Source organism: Gavialis gangeticus, unplaced genomic scaffold (genome assembly GCF_001723915.1).
Source record: "Gavialis gangeticus isolate Ggan-Ray unplaced genomic scaffold, GavGan_comp1, whole genome shotgun sequence".
In the NCBI taxonomy this organism is placed as follows: domain Eukaryota; kingdom Metazoa; phylum Chordata; order Crocodylia; family Gavialidae; genus Gavialis; species Gavialis gangeticus.
In genome coordinates, this window is record NW_017728997.1 from 18391780 (window position 1) to 18409728 (window position 17949).

The 17949-nt window shown below is 41.2% G+C and overlaps 1 protein-coding gene across 10 annotated transcripts in view; it reads left to right on the top strand.

The window, feature by feature from the left end:
* CUNH3orf67 (chromosome unknown C3orf67 homolog) overlaps window positions 1-17949 on the top strand; it is a 154691-nt gene that overhangs the window by 20514 nt on the left and 116228 nt on the right. For 9 of the 10 annotated variants that reach the window (XM_019504848.1, XM_019504853.1, XM_019504847.1 and 6 more), the window contains exon 5: window positions 2559-2631. In XM_019504848.1, coding sequence (XP_019360393.1) covers window positions 2559-2631 — 73 coding nt within the window. Of the gene's footprint in view, window positions 1-2558; window positions 2632-13259; window positions 13772-17949 lie in introns of those variants that run through there. The other variant, XM_019504855.1, reaches the window with a different exon arrangement.

Consider the following 17949-nt stretch of genomic DNA (forward strand, 5'->3'; position numbering starts at 1 on the left):
CTGGTCTAATAAAAGGTATCATCTCTGAACCAAGAGTTTAGAGTTTTGCATTTCTTCTTGTCTCAGACCAACATGGTTGCCAAATACACCCCTGCCTGCATAGGAGCACCTGTGTATTTCTGGAACAGTAATACTGAGTGGAGAAGAGTACTTTGCTGCATGTTACTGAGAGATTTTATTTTGTTGCTTTGTAAGTTAAAGCCAAAACTTTAATACTACAAAACTATAATGCGTCATTCTGGTCTCAATGGTCTAAAGGGGGGATGGTAGGTCTTGGGCAGCCTCCACCATATCAGCAGAATTTGCTATAAATATGTAATATTTTCATAGGGTTCTAGGGCTGAAATGGGCGTTGTTGGTCTTTGAGCCCTGTCCATTGCTGTCGTGGGCACCCATGACATACAACACCTTTCATAAACTGATCAACTTCTCTGATGATTTGAAACCTAACTTCTAGTGAAAATGTATTAAGGGCACTTCATATGTAGTAAGCAACTGTCAGTCCTCTGGATCATGGTGTACATATAAGAGGTCTAGTCAGACGCCGGATGAATTTGCTTGTACCAAGCCCTGCGACTATCACACCACAGGACCTTCGATGTCTAGGCAAGAGTATGGAGGTGTGGAGCCTGCCTAAGACCTACCATCCCCCACTTTAGACCACTGAAACCAGCACCCAAAGACCAGACCAAGTCCAGATGTTCAGTGCCTCGCTGGGTGTAGCTTCTGACAGAGAGCAACGGATCAGAACTAATAAAAGATAAGGCCTAATGCCTCAGTAAGGGCATGTTTCTGTCAAGGTGATGTCACTTAGCCTTTCTCCAACCAAGTAGTACCCACAAGGCAGTAGGGGCTAGGGTTGTGAGGTGCCCTATACTCACTGGCTGCATTCAGGGGGTTGCAACATTATGGTATTTAATAGGAGCTACCCCTCCACCAGTAGCCCCACCACACCGCCCCCAGGCTCACCATTAGGATGCAGTTTACCGTCATACCTGGGACCAACTTCATATGCAGATAGCAACAAACCAGCATAATCCTTACAGAACCAGTGAGAGGTAGGTACTATCATAGGTTGCTTATTTATGGTGAAAACTGAGATGCTAAAAGGTTATGTGACTTTTTAAAGTGTATGCAGTAGTCAGTGGCCTAGGAGTAAAGACTGGTGACTTCTTATGTTCCAATCAAAGGCATAACAAAATCAAAATGTTGGGAGTTAAAGCTAGAGAAACTCATTTCACATTTTAGAGCAACTGACTGCTGGAACAAATTCACAAGTTATGTGATGGACTCTCCATTACTAGAAATTTTCACAAGAAGTTTGGATAGCTTTCTACGAGATACTCTGTAGCTCAGCCAGAACTTATGGACATATTGCCAGAACTGCTTGGTGAAATTGTTCTGCTCACATTTTTATCAGGGGTCAGAATAGGAGCGCGTCTCTCTGCACTTTACACTAGCTTGCTCAGGAGCTGCTGTAGTACAGAGCTCTGCACAGTCTACATAACCTGCCCAAGATTCTGCAAAAATACGTGGGTGGCTCCCCAACGCTCAGCTCCATGCTGCTGCAACTGCTGTTCATAGTAACTAAGCCAGCTAATTTACCTCTAGCCAGGATAATGCTTTGGCTAGCTCTAAGATATTGCTTTGATTTGTTGCTGTAAACTAAATAGCGAGCACTGGAATAACGGTTGTCTTAAGCTCTGTGGTTGAGTTTTTTTTGTAAATTGGGGGGTGACCAGTGGTAGCACAGGAGCCAGACAGGTAAAAACAAAGAGCTGCTTTGAGCTACTGCTCAGAGGCTTTGAGCTTCTGCGTGGATGATCAGAGCTCATGCAGACCTCTTGAGACTCATGTGGCACTTGAGGCTAATGTTACTTTCTAGGCCTAAATCTCCTCCACAATTCCATAAGGGGGTAACTGCCTCCCTTACTGAATCAGTAAGAACAAATAACAAATTTGGACTCGAGCTGTCTTGTACTTGTAAGTATATGGCTTTTCCTGCACAGGGAATTGGCAGGACCCTATTGTTTGCTCTTCCAGTTAAGCTGTATTTTTACTGCCTTAAGCATGTGAATTAGATCTACCTCATCAAAGCCTCAGTTGCCCACACTTGTCATAATCTGGATTGCATTTTTGATAGATTGTTTTTGATTAAGTTCTTTAATAAAGTTTAAACTGTCTCAACAGTGAGAATAAGTTCCACATGCTTTTATGTAACATTGGTGTGAATCCGTTGTTTTGTTTTATGCGTCTTCCTGGGATACACTGAGTTTACATATGTTCACAACACAAGGAAGAACTGTAAACAGAAGAAAAAAAGTAGTCCTTTTGTTTTCCTGAGAATTCCACCAAAACCACAACTGGGACCTTTAAAACGGCACATTTATTATGGTTTGATTTGGTTTTCTTCAGTTCTTTTTTTCATTTCTTATGTTGTGTGAACCTGGGGAAATAGTCTTACAGCAGTATGCCTATATATCTTTGAAATGTTAAATGGCAATTCTTTGTACAAGTATGTCCTTAGTTATATGTCTGTATTTTTTCTCTCCTTCTAGTTGGACTAATCCAGCAGTTTCTGGTACTTCAGATTTATGTACCATTGGGACAAGACTTCTCCACTGAATTACTGTAAGAAATGTAGACCGCCCTAATATATTTTATGTATAGTAGACACTAGATCAGTTGAACCACTATCGGAAGCTATTAATAGCAAGTAGTAGATTCTGTATTAAAGATTTTGTATCAAGTTAACCTGAAGTAATTAAGCTAATTTAATGATGACACCTCTATATTCTGGTATTCCTCTGGGGAAAGGAAAGAAAGCAAATTCTGTTAATAAGAGTTAAAATAATGGAAATATACAGAGCAGATGGGGATCTAACCATATGAAAAGTACATAAATGGAAAAAGTGGTGCTTGAGATTCCTCTTGACATGCAGGAGAGAATCAGAAGTGGTATGCATGAAATTAGTCTCCCCCAGCTGGGGAAGAGAGAAATCTGTTTAGTTTAAAAACTTTTTTTTGTACTTCAGAGGGATTAAAAATAAAAGGTGCTTGACTTTATTGATTACATGAACCATTGAACAAATTACTAATCTAGTACATTGGCACTTTCAGAAGATTCATAAACTTTTCCAGTGTTGCCTATTGAAATGTCACTGGTTGTGGTTATCTATTGAAGCTGGGTGGTGAACTTGACACAGATTCACTAAAAGAATCTGTCTCAGGCTCAAAGAATGTTCTTTTCTTCTGTAAACTGATTATTTACCTAGAAATTGGTGAAGGAAACAGAGGAGAAGCTTCCTTCTTGGTGCCATTTCTCTCAGCTCACATAGTAGCTCTACAACTAGACCGCTAGTCTGAGATATCACATCATTATTAAAGGGAGTGTTTGCTTAGGCCAAGGTTTAGTGGATAATTCTGAGGGCTCTTCTATTCACCAGCCTGTTGCCAAGATCTAAAACAAAGAAAAAGCCGTCTAGGACCAAGACCAAAATTACTCTTCACAAAATAGGTTTGATTTATAATAGCAAATACACCATATGCAATATCAGACTTGTGCTATTCCCAGAACTATACTACTATAAGAAGAGATGCTGTTACACAAACAAGCCTACGTCTGTAATACTGCAAGATCATATCTGCCAAATGGAAAAAGATGACAACTTTGTTATGAAATTTCATTTAAGTTTCTTTAGGGGAATTATAACTAGTAGAGAGGTTGTAACAAGGCATATATGTCTGTCCTGGTTTGGACCCTAATCAACTCCACTCTGTCCAAGACTATCGCCCCCTTTCCCTGTCCCGAAGAAGAGATTGTTTGTCTTTTTCCAGCTTGGTTCTAAGAGGCTTACTGACCTTGAAACAGAACTTAAGTACTTTGCTCCTAGATAATATTTAAACAAAAGTGTGAATTTTATTCACTCACATCAGTAATAAAATAGTAAACATAGACAACAAGTGTGTAGGCATATTGCAAGACCAAGACATTTCAGAAAAGTTTAGATGAATAATACAAAATTATGTCGCTTGTGTGAACAGCTCATGGTAGATGCTGCTGAGTTCCAGAAGCTGGAAGCAGAATTCTGAAGTGATGATTCTGAAGAAAAGTTGAGTAACAGCTTCCACGCATTTGTTACTTTTGGGATTTGCTTTTTGTTGTTTTGTTTGTAATGAACTAAAACATTGAGGGATTTCTGTAGCCTAATTTATTCCCTGAGGGATGGAGACCTATCAGTTTTTCTTCAGTGCATTTTCACTTGCAAGGCCTTGAGCACAGAACCAGATTTGAAAGCTACATGTGTTCTGGGCTACTCTGAAGTCAGTTTTGCTTGTCAGGACTGCAAGTGTGTCTTCTGAAACAGTTACCCTAGAACTACAGAAAAAGCTAGTTCTAATTGGTCTGCGACTATAAACTGTTTTATCCATCTCTGCTTTAGCACTAGCAAATGTACATATTTTTGGTATGTGGTAAAGACTCCAACAATACACCCCTCAGCACGTTTCAATAATATCTGTAGCTAATATGCCTGATAGCCAGTTGCCTTTAGACTTTCTTGCTTATGACACTTTTCCTGAGACTACAAGAAAAGGGTCGGGAAAAATTAAACAGTAGGCCTCCTTTCTTGAATTCATATTCCCTGATTCCTATTCTTGGGGTTTGAATTTAAAGTTTTGGCGCAGTTTTGAGACAGTGTGGAAAGTGGCTCCCCTTTGTGGGCCACACAGGCAGCCAGCCAGATGTGGGGGATGAAGGAGGAAGGAGTGTCCATGCAGCGGCAGCCATCCACCATCCCACGCAGCCGCCACTTCATTGATTCTGATAACTAGAATTTTTACATAACCAGCACCCTCCTTACCCCACTCGTGCCAGTTAATACAGCTTCTACTGTAATAAGCAGAAATCAAATACAAGAACCTGCCTCTTGTGATGGTAATTAGAATTTGAGACTGTAACAGGTTTACAATCCTGACCAGGTCTCCACCTCCAGTCTTCCCCTGTCTCTGGGCAATTTACCTGCTCCACTCACTAGCCATGCCTTGATGAAAATAAAGTGCACACTTAGACCACCCCTGTACATGCCCCAAGCTTTGCAGATGTTCCACTGTGTGTTACCTCTCCGGCCTAGGTCTGGAGCAAACTGGGCATATAATCGTAGCTCTACCATACTACCCTGGAGGGCCACTCTCACACCACCCCTCTCTTGCTGGCGTCCCATTCACTCTGCCAGCTCTCACCCGGCCTCTTTCATGCTGCACTCTCCTGGGCCACATTCATACCACCTGGCCTCACCCAGCTTCCAACTTGTCTCTCCACACCTAGGTCAGCCCCGGCACCGTCTGTTGGGCATCTTCCACTGCCCTCACGTGAACGTTTCCTGAGCAACTCTACAACTGTTAGCCTGCTTTACTCCTGGCCCCGCACTAGGCCTCCATGCCCCCCTTGGGTCTTTTCCCCTCTTCACTATACCCCTCGCTTATGGCCTCTACTCACTCACAGGACCTCTCTCTCTGTCGCTCCACTCATGCCCCCAGGCTTTACCCTGCTGCCTGGGTGCAGCTCCAGGTCCTTTTTCTGGCCTGGACTCTGCCTTGGGGCTCCTAATGAATTCGGGCTCTCCCTGCTCTGCTGGAACACCACCAGGGATGTGGGGCTGGGGTTATAAGGTGCCCTTTCCTGCCCTTCACCAAGGAGGTAACTGGCCTGGCATTTCCTGGGGGCTCCTATGCCACTAGGAGCCCCACCAGGCTACCCTTCCCTGGCAGGGTACAGTTTCACATCTTAGCCAGGACAACAGGAGCCTCTGCCTCCCCATAGCACTTCTCTTTACCTCCAAGTCCCTGAGCAGGAGCTCAGTCAGCTGATGTTACTGCCTCCCTTGCTAGCAGCCAACTGCCCTTTTTATATAGCTGGCCTGCCTTTGAAAATGGCTGCTGCAATCAGCCACCTGGCAGCTGCCTGCTCCAGTCCTTAAAGTGACAGGCACCAAAAGTGCACTGCCACAGAGACCCTGCCAGATAGCAAGGATTGGCCTCAGAGCCAAGTTGGAAGAAAAACTTCAGATCTTCCATGCTGTTATTTGAAATTTGTCCATCTTCTACTTACCTGTGGCTCTTTATCAAACCTTTTCATACATGTTAGCATCTCTTGCCCTCAGTCTTCTTCACTAGAGACATTTCTCCTTCCTGGGTCTCTTCACATCTCAACAATTTCTACCATCCATACCTACTTCTTCCTCAACTCTTTATTCAGCCTGGAACCATGGTTCAACTCTCCTGCTTAACAAAAGAGCCATTCACTTGAGCTGATCTTCCCTGAATACTGTTCACATGTGTACTCACTCACATACTTACGTGCATATGCAGTTGCTCTTTCTTTTTCCAGTTATTACCTGATCTCTTGTAAGATCATCTGTTAGTCCTTGTCCTGTGACTCAGCCCATTTGCTGTGACTTCTGGTCCAGACTGGCTTTTCTTCTACTCTCGTTCTATTCCAGACAGTATCCAATGTGGCTCCCCCCTGCTCTCCACTGAAATGGCTCTCCACACCTCTACGGTGTGGCCTTTCCTTTCCATACACACAGCTAAAACATTCAGCCAAATTCCTTCTGTCTTGCTTCTCAGTTACTGTCACATCCTTTTCAAATACAGGCTTGGCCCACTCTCATTCATTCCAAATGCTGCTGCAACAATATACTTCTAGCCTTCTTCTTTGACTTACTAACCTCTCTTTGAATCCCCCCAATTGTTTCCCTTTCTTTTGTAACTCCGAACATTAGGTGTTTGTCTTCAATAACCGTGCCATCAGCCTCCTTGCCCTGACCTGTCATTTCTGTCACTGTTGCTTTTGTCATCTTCTGTCTCAGATCAGCCAGTGTTACCTATCCCCACTGCCCAGCTGTTAAATTTCCAAACAAATACTTTCATGCTTTCTCTCTTGCTGCCCTTCCTCCCTGGAACCACCTCTTTGTGAACAACTGTAAAGCTACTCATTATCCTCCTCCAAAGACTCCTCTTTTGCTATGATGTGTCCAAACAATTGGAAAGTATAGGTTGCTAGTGAACTGATACCGCCACAGTCATCTGTTGTATCTCATCTTAGATCATAAGCTATACGGTGCAAGGACTGTCCTTTTTGTTTTACAGTTTGCTCAGTTTTCTGTTTATGGCATTGAAAAGACTGTCTCTGTATTGTCTGTCTGCGATACACTTCCCTCTTCTCTTTTCACTTTTGTCTTTTCTTTCTGGGATTTTCCACACTCTAGCCCTTAAATGGAACTGCTAACAGAAGATTGTTTGAAAGGTCATAGCAGTAGCATAATGTGGGGTGGAGGAGTGGAGCAGGTACCCTAGGTGTGGCTTAGGGGAGGGGCACCAGAAGGATGGGGCAAGGGAGCAAAGAAAATTGGAGTGAAATTTTCTTGTCTGGTAGCAGCAAGCTCCATTGCTACTCTAGAGAATGATGATTCCTTGGGTGCCCTCTGCTCTGCATGCTGCTGTTCCTGCACCTGCGAGCGAGAAGGTATGAAGGATGAGGAGAGGCTACTACCCCAGGTGCATTTTTCCATGCTACGCATCTGGATAATAGTTCTGCTGTACCCTTTGTTTTCCCACCAGAGCTAGGCTTTTCAATTGTACGTGGCTGTTAATGAGTATCGGATTCACCTGGGCACCAAAATTCACTTCCTTAACACAGAAGGGATGATGCTGTTGAGAGTGACAGTTATAGCTGAAGTGTATGATCCAGGTGATACATGCAATGGAGGCTGCATTTTTTTCCACAAAGTTAAACTGAGACATGGGCATAGCCCTCAAATTGTCACTGTTATTACAGGAGGACAACGAGGCTCCAGCTAGGATGGGGGCTCTACTGTAACAACACTCTGGTAGATATAGGCCATGAATCGAATAAGAGCTTTATTTCCTTTATCTTTTAGCTCCAGGATCACTCACATGTAGTGAAACACAAAGGCTTTGTAGCAATGGCAGAAAGAATTAAAACCAATCCCATATGCAAGGTAGAGAGATGAAAATATGAAAATATAGCCCATTTTTGGTTTTTATACCTTTTACCTTTTAAATAAGAAGAAAAACAATTCCTCCTCTAAAACTTTTGGTTACAAGCTTCAAATAAGAAAACTGGCAGGAAGTAGTAATTACATCCAAGCATTCTCTCCCTCCCCCCCATCCTTTTGCATTAATGATCTGTCATTTAAATTTTATTTCAGGTTTTATTTAAAATGCTATTTTATGCAGCCCTGTTTGCATTTCACACACTTGCCAGTTTTCTCAGAGTTTAGCTGTATATTAGTCATATTGCTGTTACCAGTGAACAAGAACAGCTTCCCTGCCTCTACAGAGATAAAAGCTTCATAAACTTTCCCTATGGTTACAGACTGCTGGCATTTAACAATGGCTTTAAAATGGCTGCTGAATCTGTCAGCAGCCTGTGAAATATGACATAATAAACCAAATTCACCATGTTTATCATGTAAAATTAACTGTATCTTGGTTTAATTTTCTTAATATTAAATTCCCTGCAGTATATTCACCAGTTTAAAACAGTGAATCCATAAATGAATTAAGATTGTGAATATTGAGCAGGACTTTAGGAGAGACTACAAAGCTATCATAATCTACTTTTATGAGATTTTTCACAAACATAAATGTCTAATTCAGTACAACTGTTTGTTTCACTAGTCCCTGATTTATATTATCCTTAAATTGAAAGAAAAATATCACCAGTAAAGAATAAAAGAATTGCTATGAAAGTCTTTGTTACCAAGTTAAAAAACTGAGCATTATATATCTTTAGGTAACTCTGGTCTAACTTCATGAGTCTGATCTTCTTAGTTAGCCCAGCTACTATGTAAAAATCATGGTTTAAACTTCTTTTAATACTTTTATTACCATTTCTCCAAAGACAGTAAGTCAAATACATGTAGGCAGTTGAATTAATATATAGGTGGCTGACCATCAAATAAATAATAAAGGTAAGTCTCTTGTTTGATATTGTATCAGTTAGTGAGCTGCTGAATGAACTTTGCTGTTCAACTCTTAATAGTTAAGACTTCACTTAAAGAATCTCCCCTCCTCTCCCCCCTCCGCTGTCTATTTGTCTTTAATCTGGGAGAGAACATACGTTTTTGCTTAAAATTTTGTGATTTTAATGTCACAGGAGGGTTCCTTACATTCATATTAAAGCCAAGTCTTGGGTAGCGGTAAAGTTCAAAGTACATTTCAGACACCTTAGCTTCAAATGTGCTTTATGTAAAAACTCTCTTTTGATTTTTTAATAGCTGTACATTATAGTTTATGGTACATTTCTTCCTGTCCCAGTTTTGCATACAGATGGAACAGTTATGAATCTAGTTTGAGGCTGATCCCTTTTTTTTTGCATTCTGTTCTGTGATTGATCTGATCAACAAAAAAGAATTTCTTTCAGGCCATCCATCACTCCTGGCGCCAGCTGAGCTAAACCCCTAACTTGCTGCTGCAGCCAGTCATGCAAGATTCCTGTCATAAATACTGAATGTGCAAACAACTGTTTAAATTAGCTGTCTTGTCTGTTTTAAAGAAATTTAAGTGGAAATATAGGTTCATATTTTGTTCAGTGGCATGGGATTTGAAGATACAAATTTAAGGTATCATTACATTTAAGAATCAACATATTGGCCTGTCGGGCAAATACTTGAAATAGGTTTGAGATTAAAAAAATGTTTAATCAGGCATAATGAAATTAGAACTAAGGTAGCAGAGCATGTAATTTATGCAGCTTTTTTTTGAAGAAAATAATAGCAAGACTGTTAATAATACTGGATACAGCCAACCATCTGCTGTAAATATAGTAGCCAATTCATAATCACTCATTTTTATAATTTTGCTACCTTTTTGAGAAAAACAAAAGTAGCTCACTGTTTGGAAAATATTTGGGCATGAAAGAAAACAGCATCTGGCTTGCATTGGCATTCTTGGTAAATCCTCCAGAATATGGGGTACGTGCAGGTGCTAGTACTTCTGCTGCCTGGAGTCTTACCAAGTGTACACACATTCATTCTTGTTGAAGTACTAACCATGATGCCAGTCATTTGTCATCATTTATATCCAACTCAATCTTATTTTACATGTCAGGTATTAAGCAAGCTGTGAAAATAAAAATAAAAAATCCTATTATACCAAGTTCTATAGCAAATAAGTAGACATCTTCATGTGAGAAAATGGGTCTGTAAAATGCACAACACAGTTAGACTAGAAAGGTCTGGAGTAATGAGCACAGCATCAAGAAGCCTTGGAGTTCGGATTCTTGTTGTGTTACTGACTTGTGTGACCTTAGGCAAGCCACATTGTCTGTTTGCCCCTGGTCTCTCATCTGTATTTTGAGAATAATTCTTATATATGTGCCCTGCAGGGGTGATGAGAGCTAACTAACTCATACTTTTGTGATATGTTGAAACATATGAAGTGCTATAAAGAGGGCAGTAATAACAGTAACTTAAAAAGAACCTTTTAAAAGATTTTTTTAAACGACAGTCAACCTCCGTGAATGTTCAGGATGGTATATGTTGGTAAGATGTGGTGTGTCTCTCATTGAGTCTGTCACCCTTTATCAAAGGTCAGCTTAGAGAGAGAGTCTGCTCACCAAAAAAAAAAAGAATACTTTTTCTTTCTAGTTTCAATCTAGACATGTAGATTGACTGCACAGAAGATCCTTGTTCAGACTACCCAACTTCTGTGTAATACTTGTGACTCGTGGATCTCAAAATGTTTTTCAGAGGAGGGCCATGAATCATCCTTGCATTTCCAGATGGGGAAACTGAGGCACAGAGCAATTAAATTGTCTTGTCCAAGCTCACCCAGCTATTCCCAGAGCCAAGAACAGAATCCAAGTCTTCTGAATCAGAGTCTTATGCTCTTGTTAGGCCAAACTTCTTAGTGTCTCAGCCTCAAAGTGTAGTTGTCTAAAGATATACTGTTTGACATGAACACTGAAGAACGCTTATTTGTTAGTATATATACCTATCCAGTTTCATACTGATTAGGCGTGTGCCATGTGTTGCTTATGTGTACAGCTGCACATTTCATTTTACACAAACATTTGACAAAAGCTAGTTTTCATTTTGCACCCTATTTAAGTAATTATCATAAGTAATTTCCTGGGGATAAATAGCAATGCCACTCCGGAAGCTCAGATTTCATTAGAGACCATCTCCAATGCATACCTATTAGGGAGTTTTTTGTTGCCCATTAACAGTCAGAAGAATGTGGTAAAGATAATATCCCACTTTCTCCTGAAAGATGTGGTCTAGATTCACTGGGAGATGCTTCTCCACTACAAAGAATGCTGCCAATGTCTGCAAAACTCAAAACACTGAGTCTAACTCATGCTTCTGCCATCAGCTGTATTCTGTACCATCTTGCTGACTTGAATATGATGGTGATGGCAGCCTGTATAATCATCCACTGGGAAGCTAGCTGTGCTCTTTTGTCCCGCAAAATATTTTTACCTCCTCCAGTAGGGTCCAGCTAGCAACATGCTTATCACCATACTTGCTTCGTCAACAGTGGGCTGCAGTCTCTGGACTTCTCCCCAAACTGGGGATTCACTTACCACTGGCTATCATGAATTCCAAAAGTTGTTAGTCATTATTATGCAACACCACAGGAATCATTTGATAGTGAATAAGTAAATATAGTCTGCAGGAAAATAATTCTTTAAGTTACATTTCAACTATTGCAATCTAATCCTGTGCCTTTCGCTTTGTCAGGATGTAAGTTTTCTTACGCCTCCTCTGGCATAGGAAAAAGCCTTTATTGTGGAAAAGAGAGGTTGAAATAAGAACTGCCTGTCCAAAAAAGAACTTGTGCAAAGCTGCCCTTAATCTTAAACTCTGTCTCCTCTTATTGTGCATTTGTGTTTTGAATATCTACATTTTAGAGCTAAGAATGTTTCCTTGTAGTGCAGCTGTCTTAGACAGTATATATGATGCATCTAAAAGTGTGAAACATAATAAACTGTGCTTCTTGCAGTACACTGTCTGACTTCTAATGTGAAACATTACCTACCAGTCATGCTGTTGCAGTGGTTCTACCTGCCTCACACACCGGAGAGCCAATTGGAGTCTGAGCTGAGGGGGTTTTAATGCAGTATGTCTGAAAAATTGGATGATGACTTCTGTACATATGGTGAAGTAGATCAAAATTTGTAGTATGGAAAAGAACCACTAGGCCAATGGGAGTTTAAATTGTTCATGGCCTGTGAACAATTAAAAACATGTTTAAAAAAATGTGGAAAGTACTTGAAATAATACAAAAGAGAACCTATACCATCAGGTTTAGGGCATGGTGTGGCAGAATATGGGGATAAAACATACTGTGGATCCAAATTCACAGCCTTTCACACTCTTATCTAGTTTTACAACTTCAGAATTTCCTGGCTTTTGAACTTCTTACAGACAGAACTGTTTACAGGTATTTTCTGAAATAATAGATGGGTTTAAGTATTTAATGTGAATTAAATTAATTTGATGAATTTACTTGAATTGTTTAATAACCTAGTTAACTTTTCCCACTTTATAATGATGGGATAAATTATTCATCTTTGCTATAAAGACAGCATTTTTCAGATACAGGGCAACAAACGTATGAAGCATGATTAACCTCTTAAAACTTAAACTGGCCTTATAAATCTTGCTGGAATTAGCGTGTATTTCCTGATGCTTTTACTTTTGACAGAATGGAAGATTTTAGATACAGACTAACAGCATTTTTTTAAACAGATTTAGCCAGTGAGCAACATTGGAAATTTAAAGCTTGATAACTGACAATAGTATGCACCTTATTCTTTGATTAGTTTGTGAAATAAAAATGAAATGTGGAAATGGAGCTATTTAGAAGATTTGAGTACACTTATTTCTATAATTTATGGAAAGGGATTAACTCTTACATTTGCAAGTAATATAAGCATTAAGAAAATCTCTTCTACTTGTCCCTTTCATTAGAGCATTGATGCCACTCTAGTCATGTAGGAAACAGTTATTTAAAATGAATACCTTGCGGGTTGTCTTGCTAGCTGGGTATCAAAGCAAATTAATGCAATTTTTTTATGGAAATAATAATAGAGTGTACACTCCCAGTTGAAAAATGAGCCTCCATTTTGATTAGTATGTAGTCATAAGGAAGATGAACATTTTTTTTCTCCTACTCCAAATTCATTTCTTAGCTTCTGTCTGGAAATACCTTTTAATCCTTGGCATTTGATCGCATTCATTCCTCCCTTGTCTGTGATTCTGTTAAATGTTGCATTTTTATGAGGTGTTCTTAAATCAAGGATCATCTGGTTCTTTCAGTATTTATACAAAACTGAAAACTAGTGCTAGCACTGAAGGGTTTCAGTGGTGGGGAGAAGTCTTGTTTCTTGGTGATAGAATACACCTATTGTGGTGGAGACTTTCCTGAGCAGCAGAGGAATGAAGACTGCTTGGTGCAGCTGAACCTTTTAATATCCTCCTTAGGAACAGTTGTCATCAGGGTAAAACTAGCAGCTGCAAGGTAAAGCCCCTCGTCATTGCAGTAAGACTAATACAGGTAGAGCAGATAGAAGGTTGAAAGGGCACACAAGGAATATATATAGTTTTAAAATAGAAAAGGCAGGTTGAAGATATGAGAGATTAGTCTACTTTTTGAGTACCCTGGAAAATAGAATGCTAACAGGCAGCATTACAGTTGTGCCTGCAACGGAGCAGGGAGGCAAAAGGCATCGTCACGCAAAGTCAGTATGAAGGAGCTGACACTCACATTTAGCCTACTTCATCCGTACCTAAGGCATCTTGATGTCAACTCTGTGTGAACCCTTTCTTTCTCGTTCTACTTTTCCCAAGAGATAAATTGATAGATTCATTTTGTAAGTATTTCTCTTTAGGGTGGGTTTGGGGTGGTTTGGTTTTTTAACTCCTTGTATTAAAGTGCCCTTGCTAGGTTCTGAAAAGATTCCCACTTAGTTGTCAATCTCTGAGGCTGTTTCCTGAGGCCTGGACACAATGCAGAGGCACTGTTATGTTCAACTGTTAGGATATAACCACTTTGTGAAAGCGTGACATGGGACAGAGCTTTACCGCAACTGCCCACATTCGTGCTTGTACCCTAGCATAAATGAATGAAAGCTGCGGTAACTTGGCCACTCGATACCTATGGAGTCAATCACTAGAGGCTGCTTCAGCCCTTTGTACCCTTAGGTATGCCCTTGAGAGCTGGAATACCCATTCCTCAAGTTCTGTTACAGAGACGGGTCCCTCCTCAGAGAAGATTCATGCACCCATGCGTCATCTCCTCCGCGTCTTTAGGCAAATAAGCCAGGCCCCAGTCTTCCATGACAGAGTTACTCTGTGGTCCCCATAGGGAGACCAGCTATCTCTGTTCCCAGTTTCAGGGTCTAGCCCTCTCTTTTCCTTTCACCTGCCTTTAATCTCGAGGGAATCTTTTTTAACCTTGTTGCATGTACCCAGTTTCTTCAGAAAAGCAGAATAATTTCATCTACTTCTGAATTTATCCTTTGAATTTCAGGCTTTTTGCATAATTTAATATTAATCTTCTCTTTGAAAGGGTAACAGCTTAGACAACAAAAGATCTGTGCGACTTGCAGCGTAAATACATGAACCTCTCTGTAGCCGTGGACCCTGAGCTGTGAGTCCCACAGTGCACGTGTCTGGCTGTCACTGCAGTAATGCACCTGGCGGGTGAGACCTTGGGCCTTACCCTCAGTCATGTAACTGAGTGGGGTCGGCTTGATTATCCCTTCGCTTCCTTCCCTTAAAAGGCTGGCCTTCCATAAAACTCCCAAACTAAGATTAAATTGAGCACAATAATTAAAAAAGTGAGTAATTGGCTTAAGACAACACATGAACCTTCACCCTTTGTTACCCCAAATAATCTTTTTGCAGGTAAAATAGAGTAAATTTTTACGTCACATTGACCCTCAGCGCTGAAAGGAATTGGGATTGGAAGTTCTTCTGAGATTTTAATTAACCTACTTTCTGCTGTTTACTGTCTCTGACTGAAGTGTTAGCCTAGCAGAAATTTCATGGTCTGCTTTGCTTCTTAGTTTGAAGAGGCAACACTCATAATTCTTCATAATTAGACTTCCCTGAACATTTTCTTTCTTTTCTATCTCAGTAAGAATTCTTGACAGATTAAAACCTGTCTTGCCCTCCCTAAGGCAGTTCACAAACCTTACAGACAGTTCAGACTCTCAAAATTTATGTACTGGTCCAGTTTAGTTATACTGTTACTATTTCACCACTTTCTGCTGTGTTCTTGGCAAGATGGGTGGTGTGTGTTCCCTTTCTTCATTATGCACCTTCTCACTGCATACTTTTGAAAGAGATTATCATTGTAATAGCTGTAGGTGACAACTCCCCACTTCTTAGCCATCTGGCCCTCCAGGTGTGACCAGTTTCCCAATGTTTTAGGGTGCTTATTCAGCACCAGTATCCTCATTACCATCCTTCCTTTCTCAGCTTGGAATATCTTTATCTACATACTAAGTGGTTTCTTTGCTTCACTTCCAGCTTACAATAGAATTCTCTCCATGGGAAGTGATCTTATTGGAGACAGTTATACAATTATTCTGACAGCTCTGAATCCCTGTATTATATCATCTTAGCATAAGTGACTGTAAAATGCTATGGGATACTCCCCAAGATATGGCATGGGCAAGAGGAAAACCAATTTCTATTGCTCTTTCAAGTGGGGGCAGGGGCATGTTTGTGTGTGTGCATACCCAAACTCAGCTTTTACCTCTTTGTCCATGCCACAAATCTTGACACACGATTAGGTTTAGGAATCTGACGACCAAAACATCTTTCACACACAAAAGGAAATTCTTGTGAATCCAGCTTGTGAACTCTGTGCTCTGCTTTTACCCCCGTCTTTATGACCCTACTGTCATTTTTGACACTGGCAGATGATGGTCCTAGTGTTTCCTACGCCACTCAATTGTGGAGCTCATTTCACCTCAAGGCATCTGTTACCGTGCAGGTCTTGCTTCATTTAAAGAAAGAGGAAAAAATGCAAATATGCCTTTAATTCATGTGACTATTTCTGAATAAACACTGGCCTCACATCCAGCAGCCTTAACCCCTTTATTACTTAATGCTATTAAATGGTTCAGTGAGTTTTATGTTAGTTTCTGAAGTACTCATAAAAATCAGCATTTAGCTTGTGCACCTTTGTGTGGATGAGTGCTTTATAAATTAAATGATTCTTGTTTGTTTGCCCTCTGCCTGCGTATTTAGACTGAATCTCATGCAATAGTACAATGTTTCCCCACAGTTATTTCATAGCCCTTGTTGGCCAAGGTGGTCCATCAACCTTATATCCTGTTCACACTACAGATTATTAGGGTCAGTGCTACAGATGTTACAAATGTGTATACTCTAAACACTATCTGACAGTCCTAAGAGGATTCAGCATGACAAATGTTCATTCATCATTCTCCTAAGTGGTGTGCAATTCTTATCCCTTATGCAGTCAACGTGCCAAATACAACACGTTAGTTATTTTCCCAGTTGTTTCCCTTTACCCAATGTGCAGTTTTAATCCGTTTATTCATGCTGTAAATCATTAGTGATCTATTTTTGTGTTGTATGGATGTTGTAGTGGGCCTTCGTAGAGCTTTGGATATACTTGATCAGAATGTGTTCCTTGTTTTTCTGATAATCTTTTGTTTTCTTGCAAGAAATGTTTGTGTAATCTGCCTATAGCAGGTTGTCAGTTCATATAACACAGTATTTATTTCCCTGGGTAAACTTGCCCCACAGGACACAACATAAACTATCAATCAATAACCAAACAAATACATACACAATAAAAGGGTTAACTCATACCCTGCGGTCTTTCCCAGACCACAAGAGAGTATCGTGTCTCGAAGCTGCAGTCATGCAGGCTCCTCCTCTTTCCCTGCACCCAAGCCTTTACCTTCCTCTGGGCCAGCCATTTATCCTCATTATCTGGCCTTCTCCTCCTAGGCAGGCTTACAATCAGTCACTTTCTTACTGCTGTCAGCTGGGCTGCAGTTAGTGAGGTGTGCAGCCTGCTACACTGCCTAATTTAGAATATTGAAACTATATACACTAGACCAGTGTTTCTCAACTCATGGGTCGCGACCCAAAAGTGGGTCACAAGAATATATGTGTGATGGGGCAAACTCAAGGCTGGATCTCAAATTGGCCCGCCCACCTGTCTCAGGCAGTCTGCCCTGACTTGCCAGCCACGAGTTGAATGTTATCCTGATGTATTAAGTGGGAGGCTGCGCATTCACTACCCCGGTGCCAGCAGGTGCTATCCATGGCTCCGTACCTTCCCTACACCATTGCCCATGCCTTGCAGATCAAAGGCATGGACTGGGTCAAATTCAGTCCACTGTTGGGCCTCTATCATACACACACCCACTTCACCCCCTCTCACAGGGGCCTCTTTCACTGCACCCATCACTGACCCACTCTCTACTGCCCTGCTCCATTGAGCGGCCCCCTCTGGCCCCCCAGGCTTGCCTACTCCTGCTCTGGCATGACACATGCAGCACCTTCGGTTCGCTCGAGCTCCCCTACTCTACATGGCCTTTTCTTGTGCCGAACACTGGGCTGTTTTTGCCTCTAGCCCCTCACCGGGCAGCTGATTTCCCACACTCACCTGGGGTTGGCCCATGTACCACCCTTCAAGCCGCTCAAGCAGCCCTACTTGGTACACCCCTGGTGCAGCCCTACTCTACACCCCACACACTCAGTCCTTCAGGCACCCTTTATTGCACCCTACTCTGAGTGGACCCATACCATCACTGTTCACAACACTACTACTCCCCTCTGGGTCTCCAGGACCCTTTGTCCCTGCTGGGCTGAGGTGCCTATTAACAGGCACGCCTGGCCCCACTGCTCCCACGGTTCTCACAACTAC